Here is a 14,057-nt window from a genome sequence, read left to right as displayed (position 1 = left end):
ATTACTAGCCCAGTAACCTAACTGATATGTTACCTTACCTGTTAGAAAGTGGACCAGAGGTTTTACAGGCTAAAGCAACTAAATTATTTACTGTATAAATAATTTTAATTAAAATGTTAACATTAAATATGATTAGGTCTGAAATGGGTTAATTAACTTTTTCAGAAACATCTTGAGATGATAAAGTCTCTGGCTTGGTTAGTTCTGCCCTTCAACCTCTTGTTCCATTTCCATCTTGGTATTGTTATTTAATTGAATTATGGAATCCCCAGGCTGACCAAATTTCAGAACAAAAATTGACACTGAGCCACATAAAGAGAAATAAGGACAAGTACCTAAAAGCTTGGTCAAAGAGAGAGGTTTTAAGGAGCGTCTTAGAAATGGAGAGAGACAGAGAAGCGGAGAGGTTTAGGGAGTGAATTCAGAGCTTAGGGCTTAAACGACTGATGGTATGGCCACCAATTCAGGGGCGAAGGAAATCGGGGATGCACAAGAGGCTAGAATTGGAGGAGCACAGAATTCTCAGAGGGTTGTAGGGCTGGAGGATGTAAAACAAAACACACCGATTCCTACAAAATAAGAACATAAGAAATAGGAGCAGCAGGAGTAGGCCATTCGAAACCCTCGAGCCTACTCTACAGTTGATGGCTGATCTGATCTTAGCCTCAACTCTATGTTCCTGCCTGTTCCCCATAACCCTGCACTCCCCTGTCGTTCAAAAATCTGTCTATCTCCCCCTTGAATATGTTCAATGACTCGGCCTTCACAGCTCTTTGGGGTAGAAAATTCCAAAGATTCACGACCCTCTTGAGAAAAGAAATTCCTCCTCATCTCCGTCTTAAATGGGCAACTCCTTATTCTGAAACTATGCCCAATAAGTATAGGCTCAACCTTTCCTCATAAGACTACAGTGGGATGAGGGCAGAGTTAGCTAAAGTAGACTGGGAACACAGACTAAACGGTGGCACAATTGAGGAACAGTGGAGGACTTTTAAGGAGCTCTTTCATAGCGCTCAACAAAAATATATTCCAGTGAAAAAGAAGGGCGGTAAGAGAAGGGTAACCAGCCGTGGATAACCAAGGAAATAAAGGAGAGTATCAAATTAAAAACCAATGCATATAAGGTGGCCACGATTAGTGGGAAACTAGAAGATTGGGAAAATTTTAAAAGACAGCAAAGAATGACTAAGAAAGCAATAAAGAAAGGAAAGATAGATTACGAAAATAAACTTGCGATAAACATAAAAACAGATAGTAAAAGCTTTTACCGATATATAAAACGGAAGAGAGTGACTAAAGTAAATGTTGGTCCCTTAGAAGATGAGAAGGGGGATTTAATAATGGGAAATGTGGAAATGACTGAGACCTTAAACAATTATTTTGCTTCGGTCTTCACAGTGGAAGACACAAAAACCATGCCAAAAATTGCTGGTCACAGAATGTGGGAAGGGAGGACCTTGAGACAATCACTATCATTAGGCGGGTAGTGCTGGACAGGCTAATGGATCTCAAGGAAGCAAGTCCCCTGGTCCTGATGAAATGCATCCCAGGGTATTAAAAGAGATGGCGGAAGTTATAGCAGATGCATTAGTTATAATCTACCAAAATTCTCTGAACTCTGGGGAGGTACCATCGGATTGGAAAGCAGCTAATGTAACGCCTCTGTTTAAAAAAGGGGGCAGACAAAAGACAGGTAACTATAGGCCAGTTAGTTTAACATCTGTAGTGGGGAAAATGCTTGAAGTTATCATTAAGGAAGAAATAGCGGGACATCTAGATAGGAACAGTGCAATCAAGCAGACACAACATGGATTCATGAAGGGGAAATCATGTTTAACTAATTTACTGGAATTCTTTGAGGATATAACGAGCATGGTGGATAGAGGTGTACCGATGGATATGGTGTATTTAGATTTCCAAAAGGCATTCGATAAGGTGCCACAAAAGGTTACTGCAGAAGATAAAGGTACGTGGAGTCAGAGGAAATGTATTAGCATGGATAGAGAATTGGCTGGCTAACAGAAAGCAGAGAGTCGGGATAAATGGGTCCTTTTCGGGTTGGAAATCGGTGGTTAGTGGTGTGCCACAGGGATCAGTGCTGGGACCACAACTGTTTACAATATACATAGATGACCTGGAAGAGGGGACAGAGTGTAGTGTAACAAAATTTGCAGATGAGACAAAGATTAGTGGGAAAGCGGGTTGTGTAGAGGATACAGAGAGGTTGCAAAGAGATTTCGATAGGTTAAGTGAATGGGCTAAGGTTTGGCAGATGGAATACAATGTCGGAAAGTGTGAGGTCATCCACCTTGGGGAAAAAACAGTAAAAGGGAATATTATTTGAATGGGGAGAAATTACAACATGCTGAGGTGCAGAGGGACCTGGGGGTCCTTGTGCATGAATCCCAAAAAGTTAGTTTGTAGGTGCAGCAGGTAATCAGGAAGGCAAATGGAATGTTGGCCTTCATTGCGAGAGGGATGGAGTACAAAAGCAGGGAGGTCCTGCTGCAACTATACAGGGTATTGGTGAGGCCGCACCTGGAGTACTGTGTGCAGTTTTGGTCACCTTACTTAAGGAAGGCTATACTAGCCTTGGAGGGGGTACAGAGACAATTCACTAGGCTGATTCCGGAGATGAGGGGGTTACCTTATGATGATAGATTGAGTAGACTGGGTCTTTACTCGTTGGAATTCAGAAGGATGAGGGGTGATCTTATAGAAACATTCAAAATAATGAAAGGGATAGACAAGATAGAGGCAGATTGGTTGTTTCCACCGGTCGGGGAGACTAGAACTAGGGGCACAGCCTCAAAATATGGGGGAGCCAATTTAAAACCGAGCTGAGAAGGAATTTCTTCTCCCAGAGGGTTGTGAATCTGTGGAATTCTCTGCCCAAGGAAGCAGTTGAGGCTAGCTCATTGAATGTATTCAAATCACAGATAGATAGATTTTTAACCAATAAGGGAATTAAGGGTTATGGGGAGCGGGCGGGTAAGTGGAGCTGAGCCCACGGCCAGATCAGCCATGATCTTTTTGAATGGCGGAGCAGGCTCGAGGGGCTAGATGGCCTACTCCTGTTCCTAATTCTTAATTCTTATGTAACCCCTTCGTCTCAGGAATCAACCAAGTGGACCTTCTCTGAACTGCCTCCAATGCCTTAAATAAGGAGACCAAAACTGTACGCAGTACTCTCGGTGTAGTCTCACCAATGCCCAGTACAGTTGTAACAAGACTTCCCTACTTTTATACTCCATCCTCTTTGCAATAAAGGCCAACATTCCATTTGTCTTCGTAATTACTTACTGTACCTGCATGCTAACTTTTTGTGTTTCATATACGAGGACACCCAGATCCCTCTGTAGCATTCTGTAGTCTTTCTTCATTTAAATAATATTTTGCTTTTCTATTTTTCCTACCAAAGTGGATAACCTCACATTTTCCCACATTATACTCCTTCTGCCAAATGTTTGCCCACTCAATTAACCTATCTATATGCCTCTGCAGACTCTTTGGCCCCAAGTTTCCACATGATTTTTAGGAACAACTGGTGGAGAACGGAGTATCTTAGAAATCGCAATTCTCCACATTTAAGTTTTCTGCAGTTCTCGTCAGTTAGAACAGTTTCACTTTTGAACAGAATTTTTTTTTTCACAAGGGGGCGTGTCTGGCCACTGACGCCTGATTTGAAAGTTTCCACAGTGAAAACGTACTCCAAACTAACTTAGAATGGAGCAAGTGAAGATTTTTGTAGGCCTGAAAAAACCTTGTCTACACATTAAAAAATCAGGCGCAGGTTACAAATTAGGCGTCCTGAACGAGGTGGTGGGGGGGGGGGGGGAGTGAAGTCATTACATTCTACAATAAATCCTTAGTTATACTTATACAAATATTATACAAATAATTCCAACCTGAATAAAAATTTATAAGCAAAGAAAAGAGTAAACAAACCATGTTCCTACCTGTGTGAAAGTGCTTCAGGCAGGGAGAAGGCTGCAGGAAGCCTCACAAAATGAGGCAGCCGTTCCCGGCGGCAGGGGTGGGGGGAGGCAGTAAGGGCCCGACCGACCGCAGCGGGGGGGGAGACAGGGAGAAGGCAGCCGTTCCTGTCGGCATGGCGGGAGGGGGGGGGGAGGCAGTAAGGGCCCGACCGACCGCAGCGGGGGGGGGGGAGAGACGGGGAGAAGGCTGCAGGAAGCCTCAGAAGTTGAGGCAGCCATTCCCGACGGCAGGGGGGAGGGGGGAGGGGGGGGGGGAGACCCCCCTGCCGTCGGTTGGGCCCGTCGGGAAACGGCTGCCTCAACTTCTGAGGCTTCCTGCACCTTCTCCCTGCTGCAAGAAGCCTCAGTGCTGATCATGGAAGGGCAATGTGGTTTTATTTAAAAATTTTAAAAATTGAACAGCTACAAAGAACTACAAAAATGGCCGAGTACCAATGTTTCCTTCACACTGCGCGTGCGCGAACGCTCCAACGCGCACGCGCAGGGTTGCCGGCACAAAAAAAACTCATTTAAATGGTACCCGACCCCTTCTATTTACAAAATCGGCGCAAGTGGTAGGCTCCGCCCCCTGGGCGCCGTGCCAAGCTGACATCGAGCTGCAAAGCGCTCGAGAATAGCGCGTTTTTTTTCAGGCGCCGTTTTCGGCGAGAAAAACGGGCGCCCAGCTCGGAGGGGCGCCTGTTTCGCCGCATGTGGAAACTTGGGGCCTTTGTGTCCTCCTCACAACTTGCTTTTCCCACCTATTTTTGTATCATCAGCAAATTTGGCTACATTATACTCTGTCCCTTCATCCAAGTCATTAATAAAGATTGTCAATAGTTGAGGCTCCAGCACTGATCCCTGTGGCACCCCACTAGTTATAGTTTGCCAACCTGAAAACGTATCCTGACTCTCTGTTTTCTATTAGTTAGCCAGTCCTCTCACCATGCTAATAGATTACCCCCAACCCCATGAGCTTTTATCTTGTGCAGTAACCTTTTATGTGTCCCCTTAGCAAAGTCTTTTTGGAAATCCAAATACATTACATATACTGGTTCCCCTTTATCCACCCTGCTCGTTACATCCTCAAAGAACGCTAATAAATTTCTCAAACATGATTTCTCTTTGATAAAACCATGTTGACTGCTTGATTGTATTATCATTTTCTAAATGTCTTGCTACTACTCCCTTAATGGATTCCAGCATTTTCCCAATGACAGATGTTAGGCAAACTGGCCTATAATTCCCTGCTCTCTGACCCCCCCTCCTTTCTTGAATAGGGGCGTTATATTTGCGGTTTTCCAATCCGTTGGGACCTTTCCAGAATCTAGGGAATTTTGGAAGATTACAACCAGTGCATCCACTATCTCTGCAGCCACTTATTTTAATTAAGCACAGTAGCTTACAAAAACACATTTTCATCTGCTTAGCTCTGCTGTATTTGTATAATACCAGGCAAACACAGCATCCTGTTCTTTCAAGAAACAGGAAATGTTTTTTTTTGCAGCCATTAGCAATTTAAGTTAGAGAACAGTGTTAGAGCTGTAATATAAGCTGGCGTAATTCATATATTTGTGACATATCCACTTGAAGGCCTTTTTCTAACTGTGTTCTATTTGGCGACGCTTCTGTAAGTTTTTTGCCATGATACCGCAGTACTGCACTTTCCTCCTTCAATCCTCTGGCCTGTTCTCAATAAGATAGGATGCCTGTTCCTCCATTTTACTTTGTACATTTTGTTGACTTGTAAGCTATTTGCACTAATCCTGTTACGGTTTACAGTCAGATGATGAATGTCTTCATATGGTTTAATGCAAGATATGAGATAAATTAAAAACATAAAAACCACACATTTTGTAAATAACTATTTCACCAGCACACATTTATGCTATCAAATCGGTTGCATTGCTAATTTTACCTGTAGAATCATAGAATGGTTACAGCCCGTGCCAACGCAGCTAGTCCCACTCCCCCGCCCTTTCCCCGTAGCCCATTCAAATCTTTTCCTTCAGATACTTATCCAACTCCTTTTTGAAAGATAAAATTGAGTCTGCATCCATCACCCTTTTAAGGCAGTGCATTCCAGATCTTTACCACTCGCTGTCTTAAAAAGCTTTTTCTTGCGTCGCCTTTGGTTCTTCTGCCATCATCTTAAATCCATGCCCTCTGGTTCTTGGCCCTTCCACCAATGGGAACAGTTTCTCTCGATCTACTCTGTCCAGACCCCTCATGACTTTGAACAGCTCTGTCAAATCACCTCTCAACCTTCTCTGCTCCAAGGAGAACAACCCCAGCTTCTCCAGTCTCTCCACGTCACTGAAGTCCCTCATTCCTGGAATCATTCTCGGAAATCTTTTCTGCACCCTCTCTAAGGCCTTCACATCCTTCCGAAAGTGCGGTGCCCGGAATTGGACACACTACTCCAGTTGGGGTGCATAACTTATTTTGGTGCTGCTGTCTTTATTTTCTGGGCTCAAATTCTAAATTCTAATTAATAGACAGTAACCCAAATCAAAGATCACTTTACAACATCCAGAATAAACATGCTAATGTAAAACTTTCTGTTGTGACCAAATCTGGTTGGAGAATACGATTAATTTGAACTTGAGAATTCTTTCTCATCCTGAAAAGGTTTGTTTTTGCCTGAAAAACTTACGTCATGTTTTGAGGTTAAAATTCCAGTATTTTCCTGGAAAGCAATGTCACATAACTAAAGGCCAGGGGGCAGGAAAAGCCACATCCTGTGTTGTATGCGCAAGATTACCGTTAAAATCACTGCGGAATCTTTTATAAGATGTTTTATATAGAAAATAGCGTGCGTTCAATTTAATTGCTTGCTATTGCAGCGAATGATGCTTAATAGAGTTCAAATAAATTCCATTGCGATAAGTTACCTGGGACCTTCCCGCAAGCACAATCACTCCAGTCTGTTGTTTTTTTTTTAAATATCTTTTGCCTTCCTCCAGATGGCTTTGGTCACAAACCTGATTTCCCCTCATCCACTGTGTTCAGCAATCCCACAGTCCTATGTTTTCAGCATCTTTATGTCTCGCTTTTCAGATTAAACGCCATTTTTAATGTCTTAATAACATAGAAACATAGAAAATAGGTGCAGGAGTAGGCCATTCGGCCCTTCGAGCCTGCACCACCATTCAATATGATCATGGCTGATCATGCAACTTCAGTACCCCATTCCTGCTTTCTCTCCATACCCCTTGATCCCTTTAGCCGTAAGGGCCACATCTAACTCCCTTTTGAATATATCTAACGAACTGGCCTCAACAACTTTCTGTGGTAGAGAATTTCACAGATTCACAATTCTCTGAGTGAAGAAGTTTCTCCTCATCTCAAATGGCTTTCCCCTTACCCTTAGATGTTAAACTGAGGCCCCTCCTCTGCCCTCTCGGGTGGACGTAAAAGATCCCATGGCACTATTTCGAAGAAAAGCAGTAGTTTTATCCCTGGTGTCCTGGCCAATATTTATCCCTCAATTAACATCACTTAAAAAGAGATTATCTGGTCATTATCACATTGCTGTGTGTGGGAGCTTGCTGCGCGCAAATTGGCTGCCGCGTTTCCTACATTACAACAGTGACCACACTCCAAAAGTACTTCGTTGATTGTAACGGACTTTGGGACATCCAGTGGTCGTGAAGGGTGCTATATAAATGCAAGTCTTTCTTTAGAAAGCCACTTTGTTATATCATGCTGCACAAAGAAAAATCCTGGAATTCCTCACCCAACAGCACTGTGGGAGCACCTTCATAGCACGGACTGCAGCAGTTCAAGAAGGTCCACCACCTCAGGGCAACTAGGGCTGGGCAATAAACGCTGGCCTTGACATCGACACCTACATTCTGAGAGTGATTTTTTTTTAAGTTGCACTATTGCTTGAAGCTTATTTTGAAACAAAATGATTGATTATTTACATAAGTGGTGCAAGGAGTGGTCCTTAAGGATTTTACTTTAGTAATGCTGTCATGGCTATCTCATCAAAACTAAATTGAACTGTTTCCCTGCTACGGAGCAATGAATTGTGTGACATCTTCTATAACTGTTTATACAAATAAAATACTTCATGGTTTCCTCACTTTCTTTGCAGTGCAAATATTCGTATTACAAGCCCCTGGAGACGTGCGTGAGTGAAAACCATGACTATCATTGGCATGATGCAGTCAAACGCTTCTTTAAATGCCCATGTGGTAGCAGAGCAATAGCATTAACAAGATTGCCAAAGAAAAGCTGCAGGTATGTGGTCAGCTGATGGTATAGAACAGACAAGCGCGAAAACATTCTGAAATTATCGGTTCAAGATCTCGTTTCACTATAAGAACATAAGAATTAGGAGCAGGAGTGGGCCATTCAGCCCCACTCAATGAGATCAAGGCTGATCTTCGACCTCAACTCCACTTTCCCGCCCGATCCCCATACCCCTTGATTCCCTAGACTCCAAAAATCTATCTATCTCAGCCTTGAATATACTCAACGATTCAGCATCCACAGCCCTCTGGGGCAGAGAATTACAAAGATTCACAACCCTCAGTGCAAAAATTCCTCCTCATCTCAATCCTAAATTGCTGACCCCTTATCCTGAGACTGTGCCCCCTGGTTCTAGACACTCCAACCAGGGGGAAACATCCTCCCTGCATCTGTCAATCCCTCTCCGAATCTTCTATGTATCAATGAGATAAATTAGAGGTGGTTTAATGGAAACTTTAACCACCAATAACAAAAATAGTATAACTCTGTTGTTTGTACTGAAACATTCAAAAACTCCAAATACATTCCGGCCTCTCCATGTCGCTTCTGTTAGCTACACTGCACTCTTGCCATGACGTTAGAACAGTCAAAGAGAAGAAGCCATTTGTCCCACTGAAGCTCAAGCCTTTATTGTCCTAACTCTTCCAGCCCATTTTGAATGTCCTTTCTGCCTCTTTACTAGCTTGCCTGACAGATTATTCCAAATACTTATCATCCTTTGACTTAGGAAATTCTTCTTGATACTTATTCCTAACTATACTTTTCTATATGTGAATATCATATTTACTCTTCCAAATGTACAATCTTCACCTCAATTGTGTTTTATATTCCCTGCCAAATACTCCATTCCCTGGCCACTAACTCCATCCCTCTCCCCAGCTTCTGTCTGAGGCTAAACCAGACTGTTCGCAACCTTGGTGTCATATTTGACCTTGAAATGAGCTTTCGACCACTTATCTGCAAAATAACCAAGACCGCCTATTTCCACCTCCGTAACACCGCCCGTCTCCACCCCTGCCTTGGCTCATCCGCTGCTGAAACCCTCATCCATGCCTTTGTTACCTCTAGACTTGACTATTCCAACGCACTCCTGGCTGGCCTCCCACATTCTACCCTACGTACACTAGAGGTGATCCAAAGTTCGGCTGCCCATGTCCTAACTCACACCAAGTTCCACTCACCCATCACCCCTGTGCTCGCTGACCTACATTGGCTTCCGGTTAAGCAATGCCTCGATTTCAAAATTCTAATCCTTATTTTCAAATCCCTCTATGGCCCTCACCCCTCCCTATCTCTAATGTCCTCCAGCCCCACAACCCACCCCCGAGATGTCTGTGAATCTCTAATTCTGACCTCTTGAGCATCCCTAATTATGTGAGTGGGCAAAAATTTGGCAGATGGAGTATAATGTGGGAAAATGTGAGGTAATCCACTTTGGCAGAAATAATAGAAAAGCAAATTATAATTTAAATGGAGAAAAATTGCAAAGTGCTGCAGTACAGAGGGACCTGGGGATCCTTGTGCATGAAACACAAAACGTTGCTATGCAGGTACAGCAAGTAATCAGGACAGCAAATGGAATGTTGGCCTTTATTGCAAGAGGGATAGAGTATAAAAGCAGAGAAGTCCTGCTACAACTGTACAGGGTATTGGTGAAGCCACACCTGGAGTACTGCGTACAGTTTTGGTCTCCGTATTTAAGAAAAGATATATTTGCATTGGAGGCTGTTCAGAGAAGGTTCACTAGGTTGATTCCGGGGATGAGGGAGTTGACTTATGAAGATAGGTTGAGTAGGTTGGGCCTCTACTCATTGGAGTTCAGAAGATTGAGAGGTGATCTTATCGAAACATATAAGATAATGAGGGGGCTCGACAAGGTGGGTGCAGAGAGGATATTTCCACTCAGGGGAAACTAAAACTCGGAGACATAGTCTCAGAATAAAGGGCCACCCATTTAAAACTGAGATGAAGAGACATTTCTTCTCAGAGGGTTGTAAGTCTATGGAATTCTCTGCCCCAAAGAGCTGTGGAGGCTGGGTCATTGAATATATTTAAGGCAGAGGTAGACAAATTTTTTAGTTATATGGGAATAAAGAGGCAGGGAAGTGGAGCTGAGTCTATGATCAGATCAGCCATGATCTTATTGAATGGCGGAGCAGGCTCGAGGGGCCAAATGGCCGACTCCTGCTCCTAATTCTTATGTTTTATAATCGCTCAACGCCTGTGAAGTGCCTTGGGATGTTTCATTACCTTAAAGGCACTTGAAAAATGCAAGTTGTTGTTGTATAATGGCCACATGATTTAGAGGACTAACTTTTGAATGGACTGACAAATTGCACATCATCTGTAATAATGTGCCATTGACTGAAGATTTAGAGTTTCAAGATAAGCTGATGCTTGTGTTGCATTTTGCATTAAAAATATTGAGTTGAGACCCTTCGAGTGGTGCCTGGCCCACTGATTTTATGGGGAAGGGAATTAACATGGACTGCACTTCAGCATCCAGTATAGTATGGAGATGCTCTTAGTTGTTAATGTGTGCATCCTTGAAGATTGTGAAAAGGTAGGAAATCAGGATTTAAGACAATAACAGATCTCCACATTATCATGTATATAAACTGTTTAGATAGTTTACCTCGATTCAGCTCATTGGAATTTTACTTTGAAATTGTATCTGTTTCTATTCCATGTTTCAAATTAGGATAGAGTTAAATAACCTTTAATGTGAAAGGATTAAAATTTCTGCTTGCCTCATCACAACAGTTGCCCAGATTTACAGAGGAATTGGAGATTCTCATTGCATTGGTAACTCTTGTTTTTCAGGAAAGAGAGGCAGGTTGCCCACTTGTGAAAATACAGAAATTTGATACAGTGGTGGTGAGAGTTTAATGGAGAATGAGGGAGAAACATGTTCGCTCCAGGCAGCATAGCAAAAGAGAGAGGGATACAGGCTGGGAATCACTTACATAGAAACATAGAAAATAGGTGCAGGAGTAGGCCATTCGGCCCTTCGAGCCTGCACCACCATTCAATGTGATCATGGCTGATCATGCAACTTCAGTACCCCATTCTTGCTTTCTCTCCATACCCCTTGATCCCTTTAGCTGTCAGGGCTACATCTAACTCCCTTTTGAATATATCTAACGAACTGGCCTCAACAACTTTCTGTGGTAGTGAATTCCACAGGTTCACAACTCTCTGCGTGAAGAAGCTTCTCCTCATCTCGATCCTAAATGGCTTACCCCTTATCCTTAGACTGTGACCCCTGGTTCTGGACTTCCCCAACATCGGGAACATTCTTCCTGCATCTATCCCGTTAGAATTTTATGTGTTTCTATGAGATCCCCCCTCATTCTTCTAAATTCCATTGAATACAAGCTCAGTCGATCCAGTCTTTCTTCATATGTCAGTCCTGCCATCCCGGGAATCAGTCTGGTGAACCTTCACTGCACTCCCTCAATAGCAAGAACGTCCTTCCTCAGATTTTACTGGATTAAGGCAAAATCTGTGTTGTGTCCCTGAACCTATGCTAGCTGAGAACCTGCGTACTTGTGTTTTGTATACGTAGAGGCTGAGTAGCGCAATTACGCTACAACTATAGCATCCGTTCAAAGCAGAATAATAGTTGTATTGTAAATGCAGCCTAAATCCAGGTGTATTTATATAGCACCTTTAACGTAGTGAAATGTCCCAAGGTGCTTCACAGGAATATTATGAGGTTAAAAATTTGATACCGAGCCACAGAAGGAGAAATTCGGGCAGGTGACCAAACGCTTGGTCAAAGAGGTAGGTTTTAAGGAGCGTCTTGAAAGAAGAAAGAGAGGCAGAGAGGTTATAGGAGGAAATTCCAGAGCTTGAGGCCCAGGCAACAGAAGGCACGGCCACCAATGGTTGAGCAATTATAATCAGGGATGTTCGAGGGCAGAATTAGAGGAGCGCAGACATCTCGGGGGGGGGGGGGGGGGGGGGGGGGAGGGAGCTGGAGGAGATTAGCGATAGGGAGGGGTGAGGCCATGGAGGGATTTGAAAACAAGGATGAGAATTTTGAAATCGAGGCGTTGCTTAACCGGGAACCAATGTAGGCCAGTGAGCACGGGGGGTGATGGGTGAGAGGGACTTGGTGCGAGTTATGTCACGAGCAGCGAGCACAGGGGTGATGGGTGAGAGGGACTTGGTGCAGGTTAGGACACAAGCAGCGAGCACAGGTGGGGATGGGTGAGCGGTACTCGGTGTGAGTTATGTCACGGGCAGCGAGCACAGGGGTGATGGGTGAGCGGGACTTGGTGTGAGTTAGGACACGGGAATCCAGAATTAAAGCCTGACCTGATTCTGAAGCAAAATGGAGTGAGTAGACTGCATTGACAGTGGTACGGTATCGCGACTGTTATGACCAGTGAATTATATTGACCCTCTGGCAACATTATCGAATTGGGGGAAAGCAGAGCCCTCCGTGCCTATCTCTAACTGCTGGTCAGAGGTTTATTGGTACAGCAATAAAAAGGCAACAGGTATGAGTTGCAGATTACAGGAGACAGTTCTGTTTTGACCATTACTGTACTTTACATAAGTATCGGGTTTAGCGTCTATTTAAATAATGCAATGGAACGCAGGGACAACTGAAATGGGAGGGGGCTAATGTGGAGCCTAACACCGGCATAGACCAGTTGGGCCGAATGGCCTGTTTCTGTGCTGTATGTAAAAATGGTCTCTGCGAGTCTGTTATTTTCACTGGTTTTAACGCAACATAATACGTTCTAAGCATAAGTGGGGGTTGTTTGTAAAACTTGGTGATCTTTGTCTTCGCAACTTTATTTAAAAGTAATCACAATGCCGTTATAGTTTCATGAGGTTTTAAAAACCTCAGGGTTTTCATATTGAAATCTGAAACGCAAGTGCATATGAATGCATTTCAAACGATTAGAACAACATAAGAAATTAGACGATTTTCTTACTAACCTGACTCGAACACAATTGTAATTTCTTGCGTTTCTTTTCAGCAACTGCGGCTTGTTTAAGTGGGAGAGAGATGGAATGTTGAAGGTGGGTTCATTTAAGATTCTAGTGTTTTGAATGGCTTGCTGCTTTGAATTGTGTTATACGTGCTAAGTTGCTACTAGTGTATGGCAATGCAGTAGGTGATACATCCTTTACAGGGTAAAATAAGTTGAATACTAAACAATTACTTTCAACGCAAATATTTTATTTATAAAATTATGAGGATAGATAGTGGATAGGAAGGACCTATTTCCCTTAGCAGAGGGGTCAATAACCAGGTGGCAGAGATTTACACTAATTTGTAGAAGGTTTAGAGGGGAGTTGAAAACTTTTTTCACCCAGAGGGTGGTGGGGGTCTGGAACTCACTGCCTGAAAGGGTGGTAGAAGCAGAAACCCTCATCGCATTTAAAAAGTACTTGGATGTGCACTTGCAACCTACAGGGCTACGGACCAAGAGCTGGAAAGTGGGATTAGGCTGAGTGGCTCTTTTTCGGCAAGTACAGACACAATGGGCCGAATGGCCTCCTTCTGTGCTGTAAATTTCTATGATTTTATTTATGATTAGATTTATATAGAGACTAGCTTTCCCTTATAGGGGCTTAAATTGACCTAAATATTTTAAAGGATGGAATTTTAGGGAGGTTTATTTACTTTGATACTATAGTGATGGGAAGGTGAAGTCTAACTATGGTCAGTAGTTTAAATACAAAGCAGGCTAAGCAACTCAAACTTCCTTCCTGGTATGGGGCGCCTAGCTCCAAGGTTGACATCCCAGTTGTGTGATATTAGCTACATTTTATCTTGACATATAAGCATACTCAAGG

The 14,057-nt window shown here is 43.2% G+C and overlaps 1 protein-coding gene across 1 annotated transcript in view; it reads left to right on the top strand.

The window, feature by feature from the left end:
- Nucleotides 1-14,057, top strand: part of mcm10 (minichromosome maintenance 10 replication initiation factor) — a 77,943-nt gene that overhangs the window by 59,437 nt on the left and 4,449 nt on the right. Inside the window, exons 18-19 of the mRNA XM_070897096.1 lie at nt 8,080-8,225; nt 13,235-13,277. Of these exons, the coding sequence (XP_070753197.1) occupies nt 8,080-8,225; nt 13,235-13,277 (189 nt within the window). The remainder of the gene's footprint in view (nt 1-8,079; nt 8,226-13,234; nt 13,278-14,057) is intronic.

The sequence above is a fragment of the Pristiophorus japonicus genome, chromosome 13 (genome assembly GCF_044704955.1).
Source record: "Pristiophorus japonicus isolate sPriJap1 chromosome 13, sPriJap1.hap1, whole genome shotgun sequence".
Lineage (NCBI taxonomy): Eukaryota > Metazoa > Chordata > Chondrichthyes > Pristiophoridae > Pristiophorus > Pristiophorus japonicus.
Note: the sequence above shows the minus strand (reverse complement) of the source record. Positions and strands in the feature narration are given on the sequence as shown.